Source organism: Schistocerca cancellata, chromosome 2, assembly GCF_023864275.1.
Source record: "Schistocerca cancellata isolate TAMUIC-IGC-003103 chromosome 2, iqSchCanc2.1, whole genome shotgun sequence".
NCBI classification, from domain to species: Eukaryota; Metazoa; Arthropoda; class Insecta; order Orthoptera; family Acrididae; genus Schistocerca; species Schistocerca cancellata.
Genome location: NC_064627.1, coordinates 1,038,497,486 through 1,038,515,371, shown reverse-complemented (window position 1 = coordinate 1,038,515,371; position 17,886 = coordinate 1,038,497,486). Strand labels below are relative to the sequence as shown.

The window sequence follows — 17,886 nt, the reverse complement described above, 5'->3', positions numbered from 1 at the left end:
CCGTTCCCTCCTTCCTTTCCCCCGTATGACGAGACGGCGGAGGATTGGGACGCATATGAACATTGCCTTCGGCAGCATTTCCAGGCGTTTCATGTTGCCGATGCGGAGGTCTGTCATGCTCTTTTCTTGTCTTGGATATCTCCCTCGCTGTATCAAGTGTTGCAGCATCTGGCGCCGTTGCAGGAACCCTCGTCCTCATCTTTTGACGCATTGTGTTCATTGCTGTCTTCATATTATCGCTGCCGCACACATATTGTGGTGGCTAGGGTCGAGTTCTATCAACGCAAGAAACAGCCCCATCAGTCTTACCGGGCGTAGGCCGCTACCCTGCACGATCTTAGTCGCAAGTGTCATTTTGTCACGGATTAATCGCGAGAGTCGTATGCCCACGTTATGGTGCGCGACGTCATTGTTCGTTCGGACCCGGATAGGGAGGTCCGGCAACGGGCCCTGCAGTTGGAAGACCCTTCCCTTGAGGAAGTCCTGTCCATTGCTCAATCGTATGAAGTCTCTCACGCCGCAGGTCAACAGTTGGAAGCGTGGTGCGAAGTCGCAGCAGTTCAGGGCGGCGCGGCCACATCCTCTGCGTCTGGGATGGATGATGTGAGTGCGGTACAATCCGGCCGTTACGGCTGCTCCCGCACGGCGCATAAACAGAGTTCCGGCCGCCGGCCCCTGTTACCATGCTGTGCGTCGTGCTATATACATCATGATCGGTCAGAGTGCCCCCAGCATTGGGCCATTTGTCGCAAATGTAATAAAAAAGGACACATTGCTAAAGTTTGCTGCTCAGCCTCAAAAGAATTGAAGGAAGCAGGTACTGAGGACATGGACGTTGACATTCAGGAAGTTTCATCGGGCCAGGCTTCCAACGCGTCGGCACACAAACTCTTTATCGAAGTGTCAGTTCGGTCGCGCCGATTACAACTGCAAGTCAATATGGGCGCAGCAGTTTCCTTGTTGAATGCACAAACTTACTCCGACCTTGGGTCGCCCCCGTTGCCGCCAGTTTACCAGCGTCTATGCGGTTATGGTAAACAGTTCATTCCTCTACTGGGTCAATTCACTACCGACGTTACTTACAAATCAGGCACTCGGCCTCTTACTTTTATTGTTGTCAGTGATGTGAGCTCCGCTAACCTTTTTTGATTGGATGACTTTCAAGCTTTCGGTTTTTCTATCGCAGACACCATACAGTTGGTCTCCGAAGATGTTCCCTATCAATCATTGGAATCCTTGACCTCTGACTTTAAAGATATCTTTGAGGAGGGCCTGGAGCGTGTTTCAGACTTTTGAAGCTCACTTCACATTGAAGGCGTCGGCTCGCCTGCATTTTCTACGCGCGAGGCAGATCCCCTTGGCTCTCCGCCCTCAGGTAAAAGTAGAGCTAGACCAGCTGACAGCCCTCGGGGTCATTCATCCCATTGTCAGGAAACCCTCGGGAAAATTATGTCTTTGCAGCGATTTCAAGGCCACCATTAATTCCCAATTGGTGGTGGACACCTATCCCTTGCCTCGTTCTGATGAATTGTTCTCCGCCATGGCAGGAGGCCAATATTTTTCGAAAATCGATCTTTCAGAGGCTTATCATCAGATCCCACTTGAGGACTCCAAACGGCTGGCGGTCGTCAACACCCTGTTTGGCCTTTACCAATACCAGCGGTTGGCCTTCGGAATATCCAGTGCCCCGGCAATATTTCAGCTTTATCTTGAGCACGTCACGTCGACAATCCCTCATTGTATTAATTACCTATACAACATAATTGTCACGGGCCGCAGCACAAAGGAACACTTGCACAACCTTCGAACCTTCTTTCTCAAATTCAGTTCCATGGGCCTGCATTGCAACCTGCGTAAGTCGAACTTCTTCCAGCCGTCCATTGAGTATGTGGGCTACACTATCTCACGGCACGGCGTCCAGCCGCTAGGAAGTTTGGTCCAAGGTATCGTCGACCTTCCGCGGCCCGCTTCGCTGAAGGAGTTACAAGCTTTTTAAGGCAAGATTACCTATTACCACCGGTTCATTCCCAGGGCTTCCACCATAGCCCACCTCCTGTACTGCCTTCTGCGCAAGGGTGTTCCTTTTGATTGGTTGCCTGCATGCGAGCGCGTGTTCACATCGTTGAAGGGCCTCCTCATGTCAGCACCTTGTTTGGCTACTTTTGACTCCAATAAGCCATTGGTCCTGGCTACCGATGCTTCGCAGTATAGGGTGGGGGCGGTCCTGGCCCATCGCAACGCAGATGGCTTCGAGCAGCCACTGGTGTTTGCGTCTAAAACTCTTAGTCCCGCCCAGGCCCATTACTCTCAGGTGGAAAAAGAGGCGTTGGCCATTGTCTACGCTGTTACCAAGTTTTACCCTTTCTTGTATGGCACGAAGTTACAGTTAATCACTGGCCATAAGCCATTAATATCGTTATTTGACACTGCCTCTCAGATTCTGGATAGGGCGGCCCACAGACTGCAGCGCTGGGCCTTGTTCCTCTCTAAGTACCATTGTGACATTCATTTTCGCCCTACCGGACAACATTCCAACGCCGACGCTCTTTCCCGTCTTCCGGTGGGCCCAGATCTTCAGTTTGATCGGGAGGAGATTATGTGTTTTCATTTGGATGTGGTGTCCCGCCAACTGGTTGATGGTTTCCCGATCACTAGTTCTAGAGTTGCCAGGGAAATGGCAGCTGACCCGGTTCTCCGGCAAGTAGTTCGCCTTGTTCAGCAGGGGTGGTCGTCCCGACTTCCAGGCCGTGCCTCAGACCCTCTTCGTAATTATTTTGTTCTACGAGACCGCCTCTCAGTCTTGGAGGGAGTTCTCCATCTGGCTACCGATGATACAGCTCCTCGCGTGGTTGTTCCTGCAAGTTTGCGAAGGGAGGTCCTCACATTATTACATGAGGGGCACTGGGGTGTTTCCCGTACTAAAACCTTGGCTCGCGGACATGTGTACTAGCCCAGTATTGACAGAGAAATTGAGCACGTGGTGGCCGCCTGTTCCCAGTGTGCGAGCCAACAGCTGTCTCCCAGGTCAGCATTCACTTCATGGCCGCCTGCAACCAAGGCATGGGAACGTGTTCACATAGATTTTGTGGGCCCGTTTCTCAATGGCTTTTGGCTCATTGTCATTTATGCTTATTCCCGATTCCCATATGTGGTTTGCTGCTCCTCAACCACTTCACAAGTTGCAATCCAGACACTCGCAAAAATCTTTTCTGTGGAAGGTCTGCCGGTCACCTTGGTATTGGACAATAGACCTCAGTTTATTTCGCAGACCTTCCAGGATTTTTGTAGGTGCTTCGGTATTCATCACGTTTGCTCTTCCCCCTTTCATCCACAATCAAATGGGGAAGCCATGCTGCGCACAATTAAGACGTAGATGAAAAAATATGTGCACGAATTTCCTGCAGAGGAGGTGTTGACGTTTCTCCTGATGGCATACCAGACCACACCGATGGGAGAACGCAGCCCCGCAGAGCTCCTCCACGGGCTCCAACCTAGGACTCTGCTGCACCTCCTCCAGCCTGGTCCTCGCCAGTCTTCACAAAATGGGATACCCCGCTTTCCACCGGAAATGTCGGTCTGGGCACGTGGGTTTGGTCACAATCCACGTTGGATACCGGCGTTGGTCCTGCATCGCAATGGCCACTGGCTCTATACCTTGTGGGTGGGGGAGCGGGAGATGCGTCGTCACCAAAATCAGCTACGTCCACATTTGGGCACCCACCCTCCGACCCCTCAGGCGCCGGCTTCCCCATTGCCAGCACCCGTGTTGTTCTCACCCGTGTTGTTCTCTCAGGGGACACTCCCGCCCCTCCCCCTTGTGACTCCGCCACACTGCGATGGTTCTCAGCCTTGGCGGCCTCCAGTAGCTCCAGCATCGGCATCGCCATCGTTAGAGATGCCCCAGCGAGAGCCGGCCCCTCTCGCAGGCCCGGTTTCTCAGGAGGCTGGTTCACCTGTGGTCGTGCCTTCCCCATTGTCCCCGCCACTGGGTCTTGCCCCTCCCAAGGTGGAACGGGATCCGGAGTTAGACAGCTTGTCGCCCGTTCTGTCCCAGGCTCCGGTGGTGGGACGACGGGGGCCTCTTCGAGTGGGTCACTTCCAACTGTATTCGAAGGTTCCGGTTCGAGGGTTGGCAGATCCCCCCCGACTCCAGCCTTCCAATGGACGTGGAGGTCATCGCTAGTGCACGACACTCCACCTTCCGACGTAGTGGATCACAGTGGCTGCACCCCCTGAAGGAGGAGGAGTGCAGTAGCCACCAGAAAGATCGCGGGAGGCGCACATAGGCATGCCCGTCATGGACAGTAGTTGCCACAAGTCAAGTCCCGTCCACCAGAGGGCACCCGAGAACTCGGCCGCGCCCTCTGCCAGCGAAACAACAACTCAGGCACCACGAGCTGTGCCCAGTCAGTTCACATCGGGCATGGCTAGCAGACGGTTCCCGGTCTACACTATGTGAAGTTCGACGGAAACGTGAATCGTGTTACTACACTGTCAATTTTCAATTTCATGCTTTTAGTAAACGGTCCATGAATAACGTAATTTTGACCTTTTGTTGTACTAGGAACTGAAATGTAAATAATTTGCATAATAACTATTTGAAGTACTTGCGAGGATTTGGCTAAACAGTAAGCAGAAAGTGGGGAGTCCGAAAAGTGATGCTTATGAAAATGAATGTTCTCGTGTTGTATATAATGTGATGATACAGTAACTGGCAGACTGTACTGTAAGTAGTCGTAAGTGTTATAACATTATTGAAAATGAAATGATTGCCTGTATTTTTTATTGCAGTTTGGTACTATAAGAAATGTTTCTTTTGTTTCATGGTATGAGTAACGGGTGTGGCAGTGGAAGAAGGACCAGTCTTCCTGTCATTACACAGCCATCCTTGCCGGTCTACATTGGAACAAAAGTGACAGCTATTTTCCAAGAAAGACCTCTCAAAGTGACTTGCCTGGCCATATTAATAATGAAGACAAATGAATTTAATAGTTTTGCACTGTAATGAATTAAAATATTTATCCAGTTCTTGTTCCAATTCAGCCATGAACAGTTGAAATCTGTTCATATATATTATTAAAACCAGTTCCGCCATGTACAGCTGGACATCATCGTACGAGGTGAATCATTTGCCCCTCTGAGCCTTTTCTTCTTTGACCAAGATGGCCCCCTTCTGATTCACATCCTGCAGTACGGGACAACTGTGAATGCCCAGAGTTACTCGCAAACCTTGACCACCATTCGCCAAGTGATTAAATTAAAATCTCGCCCTTGGGGTCATTCTGCTCCACGACAATGCAAAGGCCTGGGAATTTTATGAGACAGCCATTCACTGCCTTAATGTCACAGTGGGACAAGTGTCTCAACAGCCAAGGTCAATACTTATAACATACAGGTACCGGTTCCTGTAATTAAGCCTCCGGCTCGTTTCTTTTTGAACACCCCTTATAATACTGTAATAAAGTTGTTTTATGAGGGATTAATTTGGAGAGAAACTTGTAATTAAGTCGAGTGAAGTTCTCATGGTGTTGAAGTTTTATGTATCCCTTATCTCAAGATTTGACATCAGATAGTAAGGTCTCTGGAATAATGATATTATGCTATTGACATTCTGTGAAATTTATTTCACTATGGATTTGTGTAAAAGTGATATTTTGGAGATCTTTCCAAGGCTAAACAAACTTTATATTCCTTCTTGCATGAAGAAATATGAAGTTAATGGTGAAATAAGTTTTCAAGCAACTGTACATAATAACCAGACATATTCTTAGCGACAGAAGCAGTTCATCAAGGCAGATAGTACAAGTAAACTGAGTCAGTGCTTCATGGGTTGGTTACAGATTACTTCAAAATTAAATATTGACAGACCAGAGATAATTTATGGTGCTGATTTTGCATTAAGGGTTAAATCTGTGAGCTGCTCTGTCAATAAAATAAACAAGACTTGATAAGGTGATTTTCAAATATTACAACTGCCATTAATAATAGAAAGCTTATGCCTTTGACAATTGACTGTCAAGACAGGACCTGCAAACTGATCACATATTATCTTCAGAACTATACACTTGTGTGCACCTGTGGTATGAATTACGCATTACCACAACAGCAATTTGTAACTGATAAGTAGCAAATTCTGTCCTGGTGACAGAAGATGAATGAACCATTGTAATGTACTTGCTATTTTAGTTTGTTATGTCTTGGCCTAAAAGTGAAAGAATTCTCTAAAAGCTTTTATAACTGTTTTCTGGAATGATATAAGAGACAATGGAGTTGTCAGTCCTGTCTCTTGCCTCATACCCTTTCGGACATTTAAATTGTTCCCAATTTAATGAACTGAAGCACCACTCTTAGCTCAAACAAGAAGTGTAAGTGATGATTATTGTTATCAGCAATTAGTGTCATTTTTTTAAATTCCTGAAGGGAAAACGTCATTGAAAACTGAACATAAGATATATGTTGATCAAAATTCTCTTAAGTTACTAGACTGAAATTCCTCGGGAAACTATACATAGTAAACTTACTGTAACAATTTTTATTTGTCCAACTATCAGAGTGAAATGCCTCTACAGTTTGTCATTTGATTATTATCTTTTTACAATTTAGGATGTATGACTTTTGTTGCACATCAGAGTGAGAATCTGGAGTACCACTGTCTCAGTAAAAAACTGGATGCTAATGAGCAAAATATTGATGAAGTTTATAAAATGTTTTATGTTTTAAATGTATATTTTGAACAGTCTAGTTATCTATATCTTCAAACTTCCTGGAAGATTAAGACCGTGTACTGAACAAGACTCAAACTTGGGACCTTGTTTTGACAGGCAAATGCTCTACCAACTGAGCTACCCAATCCAGACTCAAAACCCATCCTCACAACTTTACTTCTGCCAGTACCTCATTTCCAACCTTCCAAACTTCACAGAAGCTCTCCTGCAAAACTTGCAGGACTGCTGTTCTTGGAAGAAAGGATATTGTGCAGACTTAGCTTAGCCACAGCTTGGGGGATATTTCCAAAGTGAAAATTACACTCTGCAGTGGAGTGTGCACAGATGTGAAACTTCCTGGCAGATTAAAACTGTGTGCTGGACTGAGACTTGAACTGAGGGCCTTTGTCTTTCACGGACAAGTGCTCTACCAACTGAACTATCCAAGCACGACATGCAACCCATCTTCACAGCTTTACTTCTGCCAGTACCTCACATCCTACCTTCCAAATTTCACCAACGCTCTCCTGTGGAACTTGAAGAACTAGCTCCTGGAAGAAAAGATACTGCAGAGACATCGCTTAGCCATATCCTGGGCAATGTTTCCAGTTGGTAGAGCACTTGCCCATGAAAAGCATAGCTCCTGAGTTTGAGTCTTAATCTGGCACACAGTTTTAATTTGCCAGCAAGTTTCACGTCAACACACATTCCACTGCAGAGTGAAATTTTTGTACTGGAAACAAACCCCAGGCTGTGGCTAAGCCATGTCTCCGCAATATCCTTTCTTCCGAAGTGCTAGTCCTGCAAGTTTTGCAGGAGAGTTTCTGTAAAGTTTATAAGATAGGAGATATGGTACTGGCAGAAGTAAAGCTGTAAGGATGAGACATGAGTTGTGCTTGGTATCTCAGTCGATAGCGGACTTGTCCACAAAAGGCTATGGTCCTGAGCTGAAGTCTCAATCTAGCACACAGCTTAAATCTACCATGAAGTTTCACATCAGCGCACGCTCTGCTGCAGAGCGAAAATTTCATTCTAGTATCTGTATCTTATCCGCATCCTCTGACTGTGAAAAATATCTTTAATATTTCTGTGTGTGGATTTTGTGTAGCTACCCTGTAACTTTTATGTAATTGAAACGACCAGTTTTTATCTAAATAAAACCTGATTTAGCTGTATAGGGATGTAACTTGGAGAGGAGGACTGAATTGTAAATCAGTGAAAATCAATGTGACATGAAACCAAATATGTGACTGATGATTGGACTAGCAACAAGAAGAAAAGGACATTAAGTACAAAAAGAAAACTCATCTTGAATTGGCAGGGGCGATCTTTATACAGAAGTGACCTGTGTACCACAAACAAATTGATACTAATAAACTTGTCAAATTCCGCACATTTTGGCGTATTCATTGATATATCATTAAAAAAAATCTTTAAAATCTTCAAAAGACAATAAGTTAAGAAAACTATGTATTAACTTAGTATACAAAAATCTCACACACACAAAATGGCTTATATGTTTCGTAATGTGGTGACTATCGACTCAACGAGTGATATATCTCCGCCATAGCAGGATCTCTGACCCATGCGGACTTATCGTGGGAAGCGTAACAGACACTTCATTGTGGTCCAAAACCACTCGGAAGTGACGTCAAAATGACGTATACGCAAACGCGCTGCACACTTCGACTGATCGGGATCGGTGGTGAATCGAGTTAGGTGAAAGTTTTCGGACCACACTGGAGTGTACGTTAACACGTCGGTGCGTGTCTGCTGAATCGTCTTGAAACGAGTGTGATCCGCTGATATGTGACCGTAATGTGAAAGAAATGTGGCTGTTATCGCACGTACACTGCAGCGGAGAAATGGAAATGTATTTATAAATTACGTATAAGTAAATAAATCGTACGGATTCTCAGCTTATCGGATTTTACCTGTTTCTTGACCATGCTGTGGTTGATCTGCTTATTCCATCGAGGACCAAATAGGTAGCATAAAATGTTACACACCTAAATAATAAATGCAGTAGTTTCGTAACACATTCCATAAACCATCATCTATAACCGTTGAGAGAAGCTAAACATTGCCACTACTTATGAGAAATTTGTTGTCGAGTACACAGCTCATACTGGGGAAAAAACAAACTGTTAAGAATAGTGTCGTGCTAAGGCTATTAATTTTCATTTCCTGGGATACGTAAGATTCCAATGCATTTATAATGAAATATTGGTTTACCAAGAGCTGTTACTTGTGTTAAAAAATAGATACGTTTTCTAAATTATGCCTCACAGGAAGTTAATGCCTTTTGCCGTCTTCTCAGTTAATTGTTAAAACAACTTTTCAGAAGAAGCAGGCTTTGTTATACATTTAAGTGGTAGTTGTTTGGCTACACACAGTACAGCTAATCTTGTATATTAACAATAGTCTCTATGATCATACAAATGAATTTTGATCATGCAAAAGCGACTTTAAAGGATTATGAAAGAAATCTCCAAGGGCAACATAAAATTCTTTAAAAAACTACTTCCTGTGTTCATTATACCACAGTTAAATTAGTAAGAATACTTGTGTGTTGTGCCATGCAGTGTCCTCACACAAAAACTATATATGATTTAAGAAGAATGAGTAAATAACTTGACTGCATAAGAAACAAGGCAGTTTGCTATGGGGTGCATAGCTCAGTCAGCAAGAAAGAAGAGTAAATGACAGGCTGTGTTACAAAGAGTGTTGTCGTAAACCTTTCACATTATTCCCACTTTCCTGGCAATTTAACTATGCACACTTCACAGCTGAATGAAATATTTCATTTTGTATATGAATCCAGTTCATGTGGACTTTCTTCTCATATGGCAGTGACTTCAGTTTTTGAAAATTTTACTAAAAATTTACAAACAGAACACCATGAAGCTTTCCATAAAGCATTCTTGTAACCATTCTTACTGTGAGAGTATATAAAAATTCGTTCTGCACCCTTCCAGTATCACAGTACATCTACATTTTGCACCACATAATGCAGAATAACTGTAGATTTGATTCAGATGCTCAAATAATTGTTCAAATGATGAGAGATGTAAGGTATTTATTGTGCTACACAGAGTGAAAAACAAAGCAGACGCTTTTTCCGCTAACTCGATTCGACCACAGATCTCGATCAGTCGACAAGTGTGCCGCGCGTTTGCGTATACGTCATTTTGACGTCACTTCCGAGTTGTTTTGGACCACAATGTTGTGTCATTTAGGCTTCCCACGTACACTCCAGTGTGGTCCGAAAACTTTCACCTATCTCGATTCGACCACCGATCCCGATCAGTCGAAGTGTGCAGCGCGTTTGCGTATACGTCATTTTGACGTCACTTCCGAGTGGTTTTGGACCGCAATGATGTGTCTGTTACGCTTCCCACTTATTGTGCGCCGCCATATTGCTTTCCATTCTGTTGTGTGCTGCAGACTGCATAAGACGTTGTAAATATTCTCACATAATAAAGTCGTATTGATGCATGTTGGTGTGTTATTTAATGATCGCCGCCGCTCCGCATATCAGGAATAACCACAGTAATATTTGCTGTTTTGCCATAAACACGTATACAAATGACACAAGTGCTGATTATCAATTTTTCATGTACCTTGTTAAAACGATTTGAAAAATTTACTTCATTAATGAACACAACAGTGGCGAAGCTTCCATTAAGGCTCTGAGGCAGATCCTACCCCAAAAAATCCTAAATAATTCGACCAATCTGAATTCAATCCTATCGGATCACGTACCCCCATAATTTTTTTCAAATATTTTTCTGTAAAACTTCTTATATGCAACAGCCATTATAATGCATCGCTTCTCTGGTTTTGTAACCATTAGCAGTTTGTAACTCTACGCTTGTTACGTGCATTCGCAGTAAGCCCATTTCTTTTACGTGGCGGACTGATGTGTCTACAGCGTGTATACGGTTTTTCAAACCTGGCGTTTGATTTGTTTCTATTTCTCGCCAGCAGGTGGTTACACCCCTAAGATTAATGAGAAGTCTTCCAGCAGTTTCCTAACAGATAGCGCTGCTTGGCATCGTCTAGCACGCTAACAGCAAGCCGGGCAGAATGAGAATCCATTAACTCTTGATTTAAGTTTTTATTTAAGCCACAGACAACATTCATAACTCATAGAAAATAAATGTAAAAGTATCATTGGATTTTGTTGCAAGATAACAGGAAATAGCCAACGTATTTTCATTGTTCCACGGATTATAATTTAGTACCCTTACTCATTTCAAACTTTGGTATACTCCGTTCATCATAAGAATAAACCTGTGTAACAAACACAAATGCGATGATTGGTGAGAAGCTGTAGCACACATACACAGGTGTTGTTGCGCTCTTGGCAGCAAGCCCTACTTATGTATGCTATGTATGTAATTACTACGTTACGTTAAATGAAACTTTAAGATATTCAAATGTATTAACAGTCATCAGCGTGTTTCTTGATCCCGCTTTAGCTGCCGGTATATAGGTTTTAATTTCAAAAATCGTGTACAGTCATAGCCTCTGTCTGCACTGTCGTGCTCTGTCGCGCTGTTAATACCGGTACGCAGTATGAAAATGGCTGAGGCTGCTTACTGTTCCGTACTGAAACGCGTGTGGTACACGGTTAAAAAGTGACGAAAAATAGGCTGTTCTTAATGTTTTTCATAAATATACAAGTATAATCGGCTTTAAAGTTTTACAAGGGACTGTATTAGACACAGGTGAGTTTCAAATTCACACGTCTTGTAAAGCGCTACTGGTGACGTAGCAGATTGATTATTCACTGCAAATCATGGTTCAAGTCTCGTCAAAGACATTTTTATTCTCGTTCAATTTGAAATACCTACATCTCGTAATTGTAAAATTCATAATCATTTTTTATGAATAATGCATGTCTTCTTCTTTCTAATGACATATTGCACACGAAATTCCTGTTTTCATTTCAAATATAAATTCCTAATTATCGATATTTTATGAAAGACTTTTAATAAAGTTGCTTAAGTAAGAAAACATACCAGCTTAATTTTTAAGGCAAAAATGAAAAACTAAATACTCTTTATTTGGACTATGTCCATTATCTTGTACCTCAGATGTAGCTAAGTGTCGTAGAAACATGGAAAACAATCATTTTCATAGCATCGAACACACCGTACAAATTCTGCATTTTTGCCACTGCACCATTATACAATATGATCTGGAGCCACGTTAAGGTACATGTCCCGAGAAATAACAAGACTGTTAAGCTGCCAGACGTACTGGAACTAATGCACGCAGCTTTTCCACCTGTCACTGCCGAACGCTAGAGGGATACAGAACGGCACGTGATAAACGGAGAAAATGCGATGCCTGGTTCGCTTCGTGGATTCTGTTGTTGATCGACCAGTTATCAACGTAGCATATGACAGTTCCATAAGTGAAACGTTTTTCTCGAATTCGGATAAGGAAGGAGCTAAGAGATTACCTGAAGTCTGACTGTAATTAATACCTTCTTTGGCTTCAATAGACAACAGTACGGTGAAATTCCTGCAGTAAGCTTTTGCATCACACATAGCTTGCTCAGAAAAATTACCCTGTGCTTAAGTTAGGAATTTTCATCACTCTTGTTTGTATTTAGAATACTATGAGGAAAGAAAGAGAGCATTTTATGCTTTCCATCACGTCACCTAAGAAGCGTGCGGCAGTGCTGGGATTTTGCTGAATATTATTTCATTCTTTTTTAAAAATTAAATGACATTCGAAGCTATATTGTTTCTTTGCTCGTCTCCTTTTACGTCTCAACTGCAAATTCTCACACCATTGCGGGTTGTTGGTCCGCTGGCTGGCCAGTGCTGTCAAAGTTTAATCGTTCAGTCTATGTCCCGTAACATAGCACAAAACTTATCCTTATTATTGTACTTGAGTGTGCTGGTCACGGCTTGTCTTCCGCTCTACGTGAAACGAAATCCAATGAGATTCAAGCAAACGCGGAGGAATACATGGCATAAAGTGTACATCAGGTTTATTCTTACGATGAAGAGAGTATAGTTCTGCAGCGTGTCTGTAGGTTTTCATGTCAACAGTACAAGACGTGAAACCTCGAACATGAATTTTGAAGTTGAAATGTAGTCAGTAGCGGTAGTGATTAGCGAAGTGAAACGTATTGATACGCGCGCACACATTCTCCGTAAGAGCCGGTTGGCGACGCTCTGCGCTGACAGAACGAAACGTATCGCGCGCACCCAGTAATCTTTCTCAAACGATTTTATAGAAACTATTCAGTAAAAATATTTGATTTTTGCCTTACTTTTAGCAATATATGTCAGCATCGTGGCGAAGTGCTCACCATCTCGCTAACGGTCATACTTATTGTGATATACACATTTTAGTAAGACACTGCGCATAATTCGAAAACTTTGCAATGCGTATTACACCATATTTAGCTAACATATTGAATTTTTCTTTATACTTGGGAGGAGGTCTCTCATCTGTTTCTGAGTTCGAGAAAATGGATTCTATGTAGCACGTTCACTCCCGATCTCACGTTCGCGAGAATGAAATATTCACAACATCGCTCATCTCCTAAACCGATCGAGGCATCGAAACTAGATTTTGGCGAATGATGGCATACAAGGAGTAGAGTATTTTGCCAGCTCGTAAACACACTGAACTTTCTTATCTATGGAGATATATCAGAAGTTGTACTTCCTATTTTTTCACTCCAGTGACTGCTAATTTTTACGAGTTATCGACAGCTACTGAAACAAGGGTTTCCTAGTATGAAAATAAACATGAAATTCCTTCTCTTATGTTACCACAAACCGACACAATAAGGTTTTTCGTAAGCTATTGAACTCTCTGGTAGCCAATTACTTGTTTAAAGGGACACTGTTTAACAATTCTGTCACAATAGCTACTCCAAAAGTGAGCTTGTGCAAATTGTACTGTTTTGGCAAAAGAAGTAGACTTAAACCAGTCAACAAGAGAAATGTGGCCATTACTCGTAAATGGTGATGCTTCTTCGAATGAGAAAAGGTTAACGGCTCACACAAAAATAAATCGCCAATTCTGTTGGAATTTTGGTTGTATCTCCATAACCCATCGAATTTTTAACACTGAACGACTTGAATGGAAACTTACCAAAGGATTTTATTCCTCTTCTTCACCTGAGCAGTATTAAAATAATGACGACCGTACCGTTCAGGTAGAATGACTCGCACGTGCCAGATGCTGGTTATTCGACTACGACTTGCCAAACTGACAATGTGTGATTCGCGAATAAAATAATTGTTATTGAGAAAAGTAAAAAAATGATATGTCGCACAACAGAATGGTCAGTGTATCGTCAGCAGCTGAGAATAATGCGTGCGACAGAAATGCGGAAGCTAGCCAAGTGTGCTTCATGAGAGGGGGAATTCAAGTCGTTCGAAAAACATTGTCATGAAAGTAGATCTGCCTATGTCAGCAACACATTTCAACAAATTAGATACAGGATGTCCCATTTATCTTGACCACCCTTAATAACTGTTTGTCCAGACGCAAATTTCAAAATGTTTCAACCAAATGTACTTTAGCCGTCAGAGGGACATCAATCAGCATGATATCCCTTCGTTGTAGCTTTGTTTTTTACAAAGATATGAACAGCAGTATGACTTTTTTTAATGGAACCCTGTATTTTTTATTCGGTAATTCATTTCCTCTCCTAAAAACCCATTCAAAAATGTATCACAGTGTACCATTCACTGAAACACAACGTTATTAATTACACAACACAACATTGACTTTGAGCGTGGGATCACAAACTTGTCCACTGCTGGAGTTGTCAGAAAACAAATGAAAACCAAGTAAAAACATAAAGACGCGTACACACTGAGACTGAAACATGTTTTCAAAACATGTTTCCGGTAGCTTGATGTGGACACCATTTGGAAACATGTTTCGAAACATGTTTGGAAACACAGAAACATCTATCCGTAGCAGTGTCGGTACAGATCAAAGGAAACAATGTTTCAGGCTAGCTACCACTTGTCACCGCTGCACGGCGCTAGCGTATGTGTGTGTGTGTGTGTGTGTGTGTGTGTGTGTGTGTGTCGTCAACTGTTTAGTGGTGTTCTGTTTACTGTCATTTTCGTTTTCGTTTTCGCTTTGTTTTTGTAGAATAATGGAGTGGTCAAGGCAACAAATTGTCGATTTAATTGCAATGTGCCAGGGGGAGGATTGTTTATGGAACGTCCGGAGCAAGGAATACAAAAACACCGTTAAAAAACACGATGCACTTGCAAAAATTGCAGCAGCTTTTGGCACGGACAAGGAAAGTGTTGAGAAAAAAATACGATCGCTCGTGGTTGCGTACAGGCGCGAGAAAAGTAAAATTATTGCCAGCAGACCATCTGGTAGTGGTGCAGACTCTGCATATGACTCGAACTGGTTCGGCTGTCGGCTGCTGCAGTTCTTGGACGATGTACATGAGCCAAAGGGGACAAGAGATACTGTGGAAAATGAGGTACGAAAATTATGCTTGTTTGTCTTTATTTGTATTTTATAGTATACAGTCACATTCACCCATAGTTATTTTGCCACGGTACACTTCCTTGTGGGCTTAAAAAATAATTAGCAAATTCGTTTCGAATTTATTTATTCGTGGTAGCAGCTTTCCTTGGTATGTTCTGTGCTGAAATGAAAACTGATGCCGTGTCATCTCGTCTCCATGTGCCTGGAATCATTTCACCTGTTTGTAAATCGTAGGAATCGAAGCTCCCATGTGGGGTGTAGTGGTTCCTTGCCGCAGCATTTCGCCTTAAAAATTGTGGAGACATACAGCTGTAAGTGTGACAGTTTTTGCCTTTTCCGTTTGTAGCAACATAGGTTTTCTAAACACACGAAAAACTGAGGCCATATGCCGAAAGTGTTCTCAACAACCATTCTGGCCCTTGAAAGTCTGTAATTAAAAACTCTCTCTTTTGAACCTTTAACATGTTTTCCCAGGTAGGGTTTCATAATGTTTTCCTGTAAGGGAAAAGCATCGTCTGCTACAAAAACATATGGTAGGGCCTTGGTGCCACCTGGTAAGCATTCAGCATGTGGCAAGTTAAGTTTCTTTTTGTTAATTAACTCATTTATGCTCGCGTTTTTGAACACACCACCATCTGATATTCTGCTTTGGCAGCCGATATCTGCGTACAAAAAGTTGTAGCTGGCATCGACGACAGCAAGCAGCACAATGCTGAATGAACCTTTATAATTATAATATTCACTTCCACTACCAACAGGGCACTGTAGCACGATATGTTTCCCGTCAATTGCTCCGACACAATGGGGGAACTGAAGAATCTGTGAGAATAAACATGCTGTTTCATTCCTGTCGTTTTCAGTCGCAGGTATCTGAAAGAAAGAAATTTGATTTTCAGGTTTTCGTACATTCGCCAGAGGGCACAAATGAGGATGAAGAGGTTGCAGCTGGACCTTCCAGTCCTCCACCACCAAAAATCAGAAGGATGATGGGCGAGAAAAAAGACATGCAGCAACACTTCAAGATTGCGTCTCAATTGCTAACTAAAGTGCTGCAAAAACAGGAAGACAAGGACGATGAATGCAGTGCGTATGGGCAGTATGTGGCATCAGTTTTAAGGAAATTGCTCGAGTTAGAACGAGCAAAAACAATGGCTTTGCTTAATGATGTATTAATGAAACAACATGTAGCGTATTTAGAAAGTGAGCAGTCGAAAAGTGGTATGAATGTAGCAGGGCCATCATCATCATCATCATCATCATCATCAAGTAACAATTCCCCTGTTACATTTACAAGCTATGAAGACAGTGACAACGCAGTTGAAGAAGTTGTGTTTGACGAATTATGTAACGTAATTGAGAAATAATAACACTTCGAAAATATGCTTATTTAACGATGTTTTTCATTTACTTACCTTTACATAATCCTTCAGTACTTCCACCAGAGCTCCACATACTTCAGGTACTATTTTAAATATTGCTTGTTTCGAAATGCGAAATAAATACGCAAGGCTCTGAAATGAATCTCCTGTTGCCAGGAAACGAAGAGTAACTGCAAGCCTTTGGTTGACTGAAATAGCTTTCCTGAAATTCGAGTCTTTTTTTGAAACAAATGATGATATCATATTTGGCAGATATTCAAAATCGGTAGGTGAGATCCGAGTGAAGTTGCGGAAGCCAGAGCCGTCTTCCATACTCAGCTCACGTAGCAGGTTATTTCCGCCAGTTCTTCTATAGAATGTTTTTCTCCACCAACGACGAGGACGCCTTTCATTTTGTTTGTGTAAACCTTCTAGCATTAATAATGCAGCTCCACATATCATTATTGTTTCTTCGACACCAGACATAACGCAGCAGCAGAGATACGAACACAATAACACAAGGGGCACTGCAGACGGCGTGAACACACGAGAAATGTTTGCCGCCAGTGTGGACGGAAACAGAGACCAGAAACAAAGTCGGAAACATTTGCGAAACATCGCAGAAAACAATGTTTCCGGCAGAAACATGTTTCCAGTGGCAGTGTGTACGCGGCTTAACACAAAATTGACTTTGACTCTCTTGTGCCATTGCCCAGGAGGTTCTCTAAGTAGTGACCCTGGACACTGGTACACTCATTGAATGAAAGAATTATTTACTGCTTCCAGTGTTGCCTGTTGAATAGAATTGCAAGCAAGCACGATACGTTCCTGCATGTCGTCTGGAGTTGTTGCAATATCGCGATAGACAGTGTCTTTAATGGATCGCCAAAGAAAAAAGTCCAGACGATTTAAATCAGGAGACCTAGCAGGCCAAGTAACTGTTCCTCTTCGACCAATCCATCTGGCAGGATACCTTTGGTTCAGAACACGGCATGCACGCAAGGCATTATATGCTGGACATCCATCGTGTTGATACCACATAAGCATTTTGGTTCTTAGCGGCACTTCATCCAGAAGAGGAGGAAGAATTCATCAGAGGAAGTTGGCATACGGTGTGCCGTTTAGACTACCAGTGATGAAATACGGGCCAACAATTGTAGTACCAAGGATCCCACACCAGACGTTAACTCTCCATTGACGCTGATGTTCCACCTGTCTAAGCCATCGTGGGTTGTCACTGGACCAATAATGCATGTTCCTTGTATTTACCTGTCCTTTGTTTGAGAAGGAACATTCATCGGTAAATAGAATATTGGAGAAGAAGT

The 17,886-nt window shown here is 42.7% G+C and overlaps 1 protein-coding gene across 1 annotated transcript; it reads left to right on the top strand.

Annotated features, from left to right (window-relative positions):
• Positions 1-14,853: 14,853 nt before the first annotated feature.
• Positions 14,854-16,567, top strand: LOC126160810 (uncharacterized). The gene is made up of 2 exons (XM_049916931.1): positions 14,854-15,195; positions 16,064-16,567. The coding sequence occupies exons 1-2, from the start codon at positions 14,854-14,856 to the stop codon at positions 16,565-16,567; spliced, it is 846 nt and encodes a 281-aa protein (XP_049772888.1).
• The last annotated feature ends 1,319 nt before the right edge of the window (positions 16,568-17,886 follow it).

What these genes read in the sequence shown, in the direction of transcription:
- LOC126160810 (XM_049916931.1), top strand. Translation starts at nt 14,854, where the DNA reads ATGGAGTGGTCAAGGCAACAAATTGTCGATTTAATTGCAATGTGCCAG. An exon ending in GAGATACTGTGGAAAATGAG is followed by an intron (nt 15,196 to 16,063) that starts GTACGAAAATTA and finishes TGTCGTTTTCAG; the next exon opens with TCGCAGGTATCTGAAAGAAA.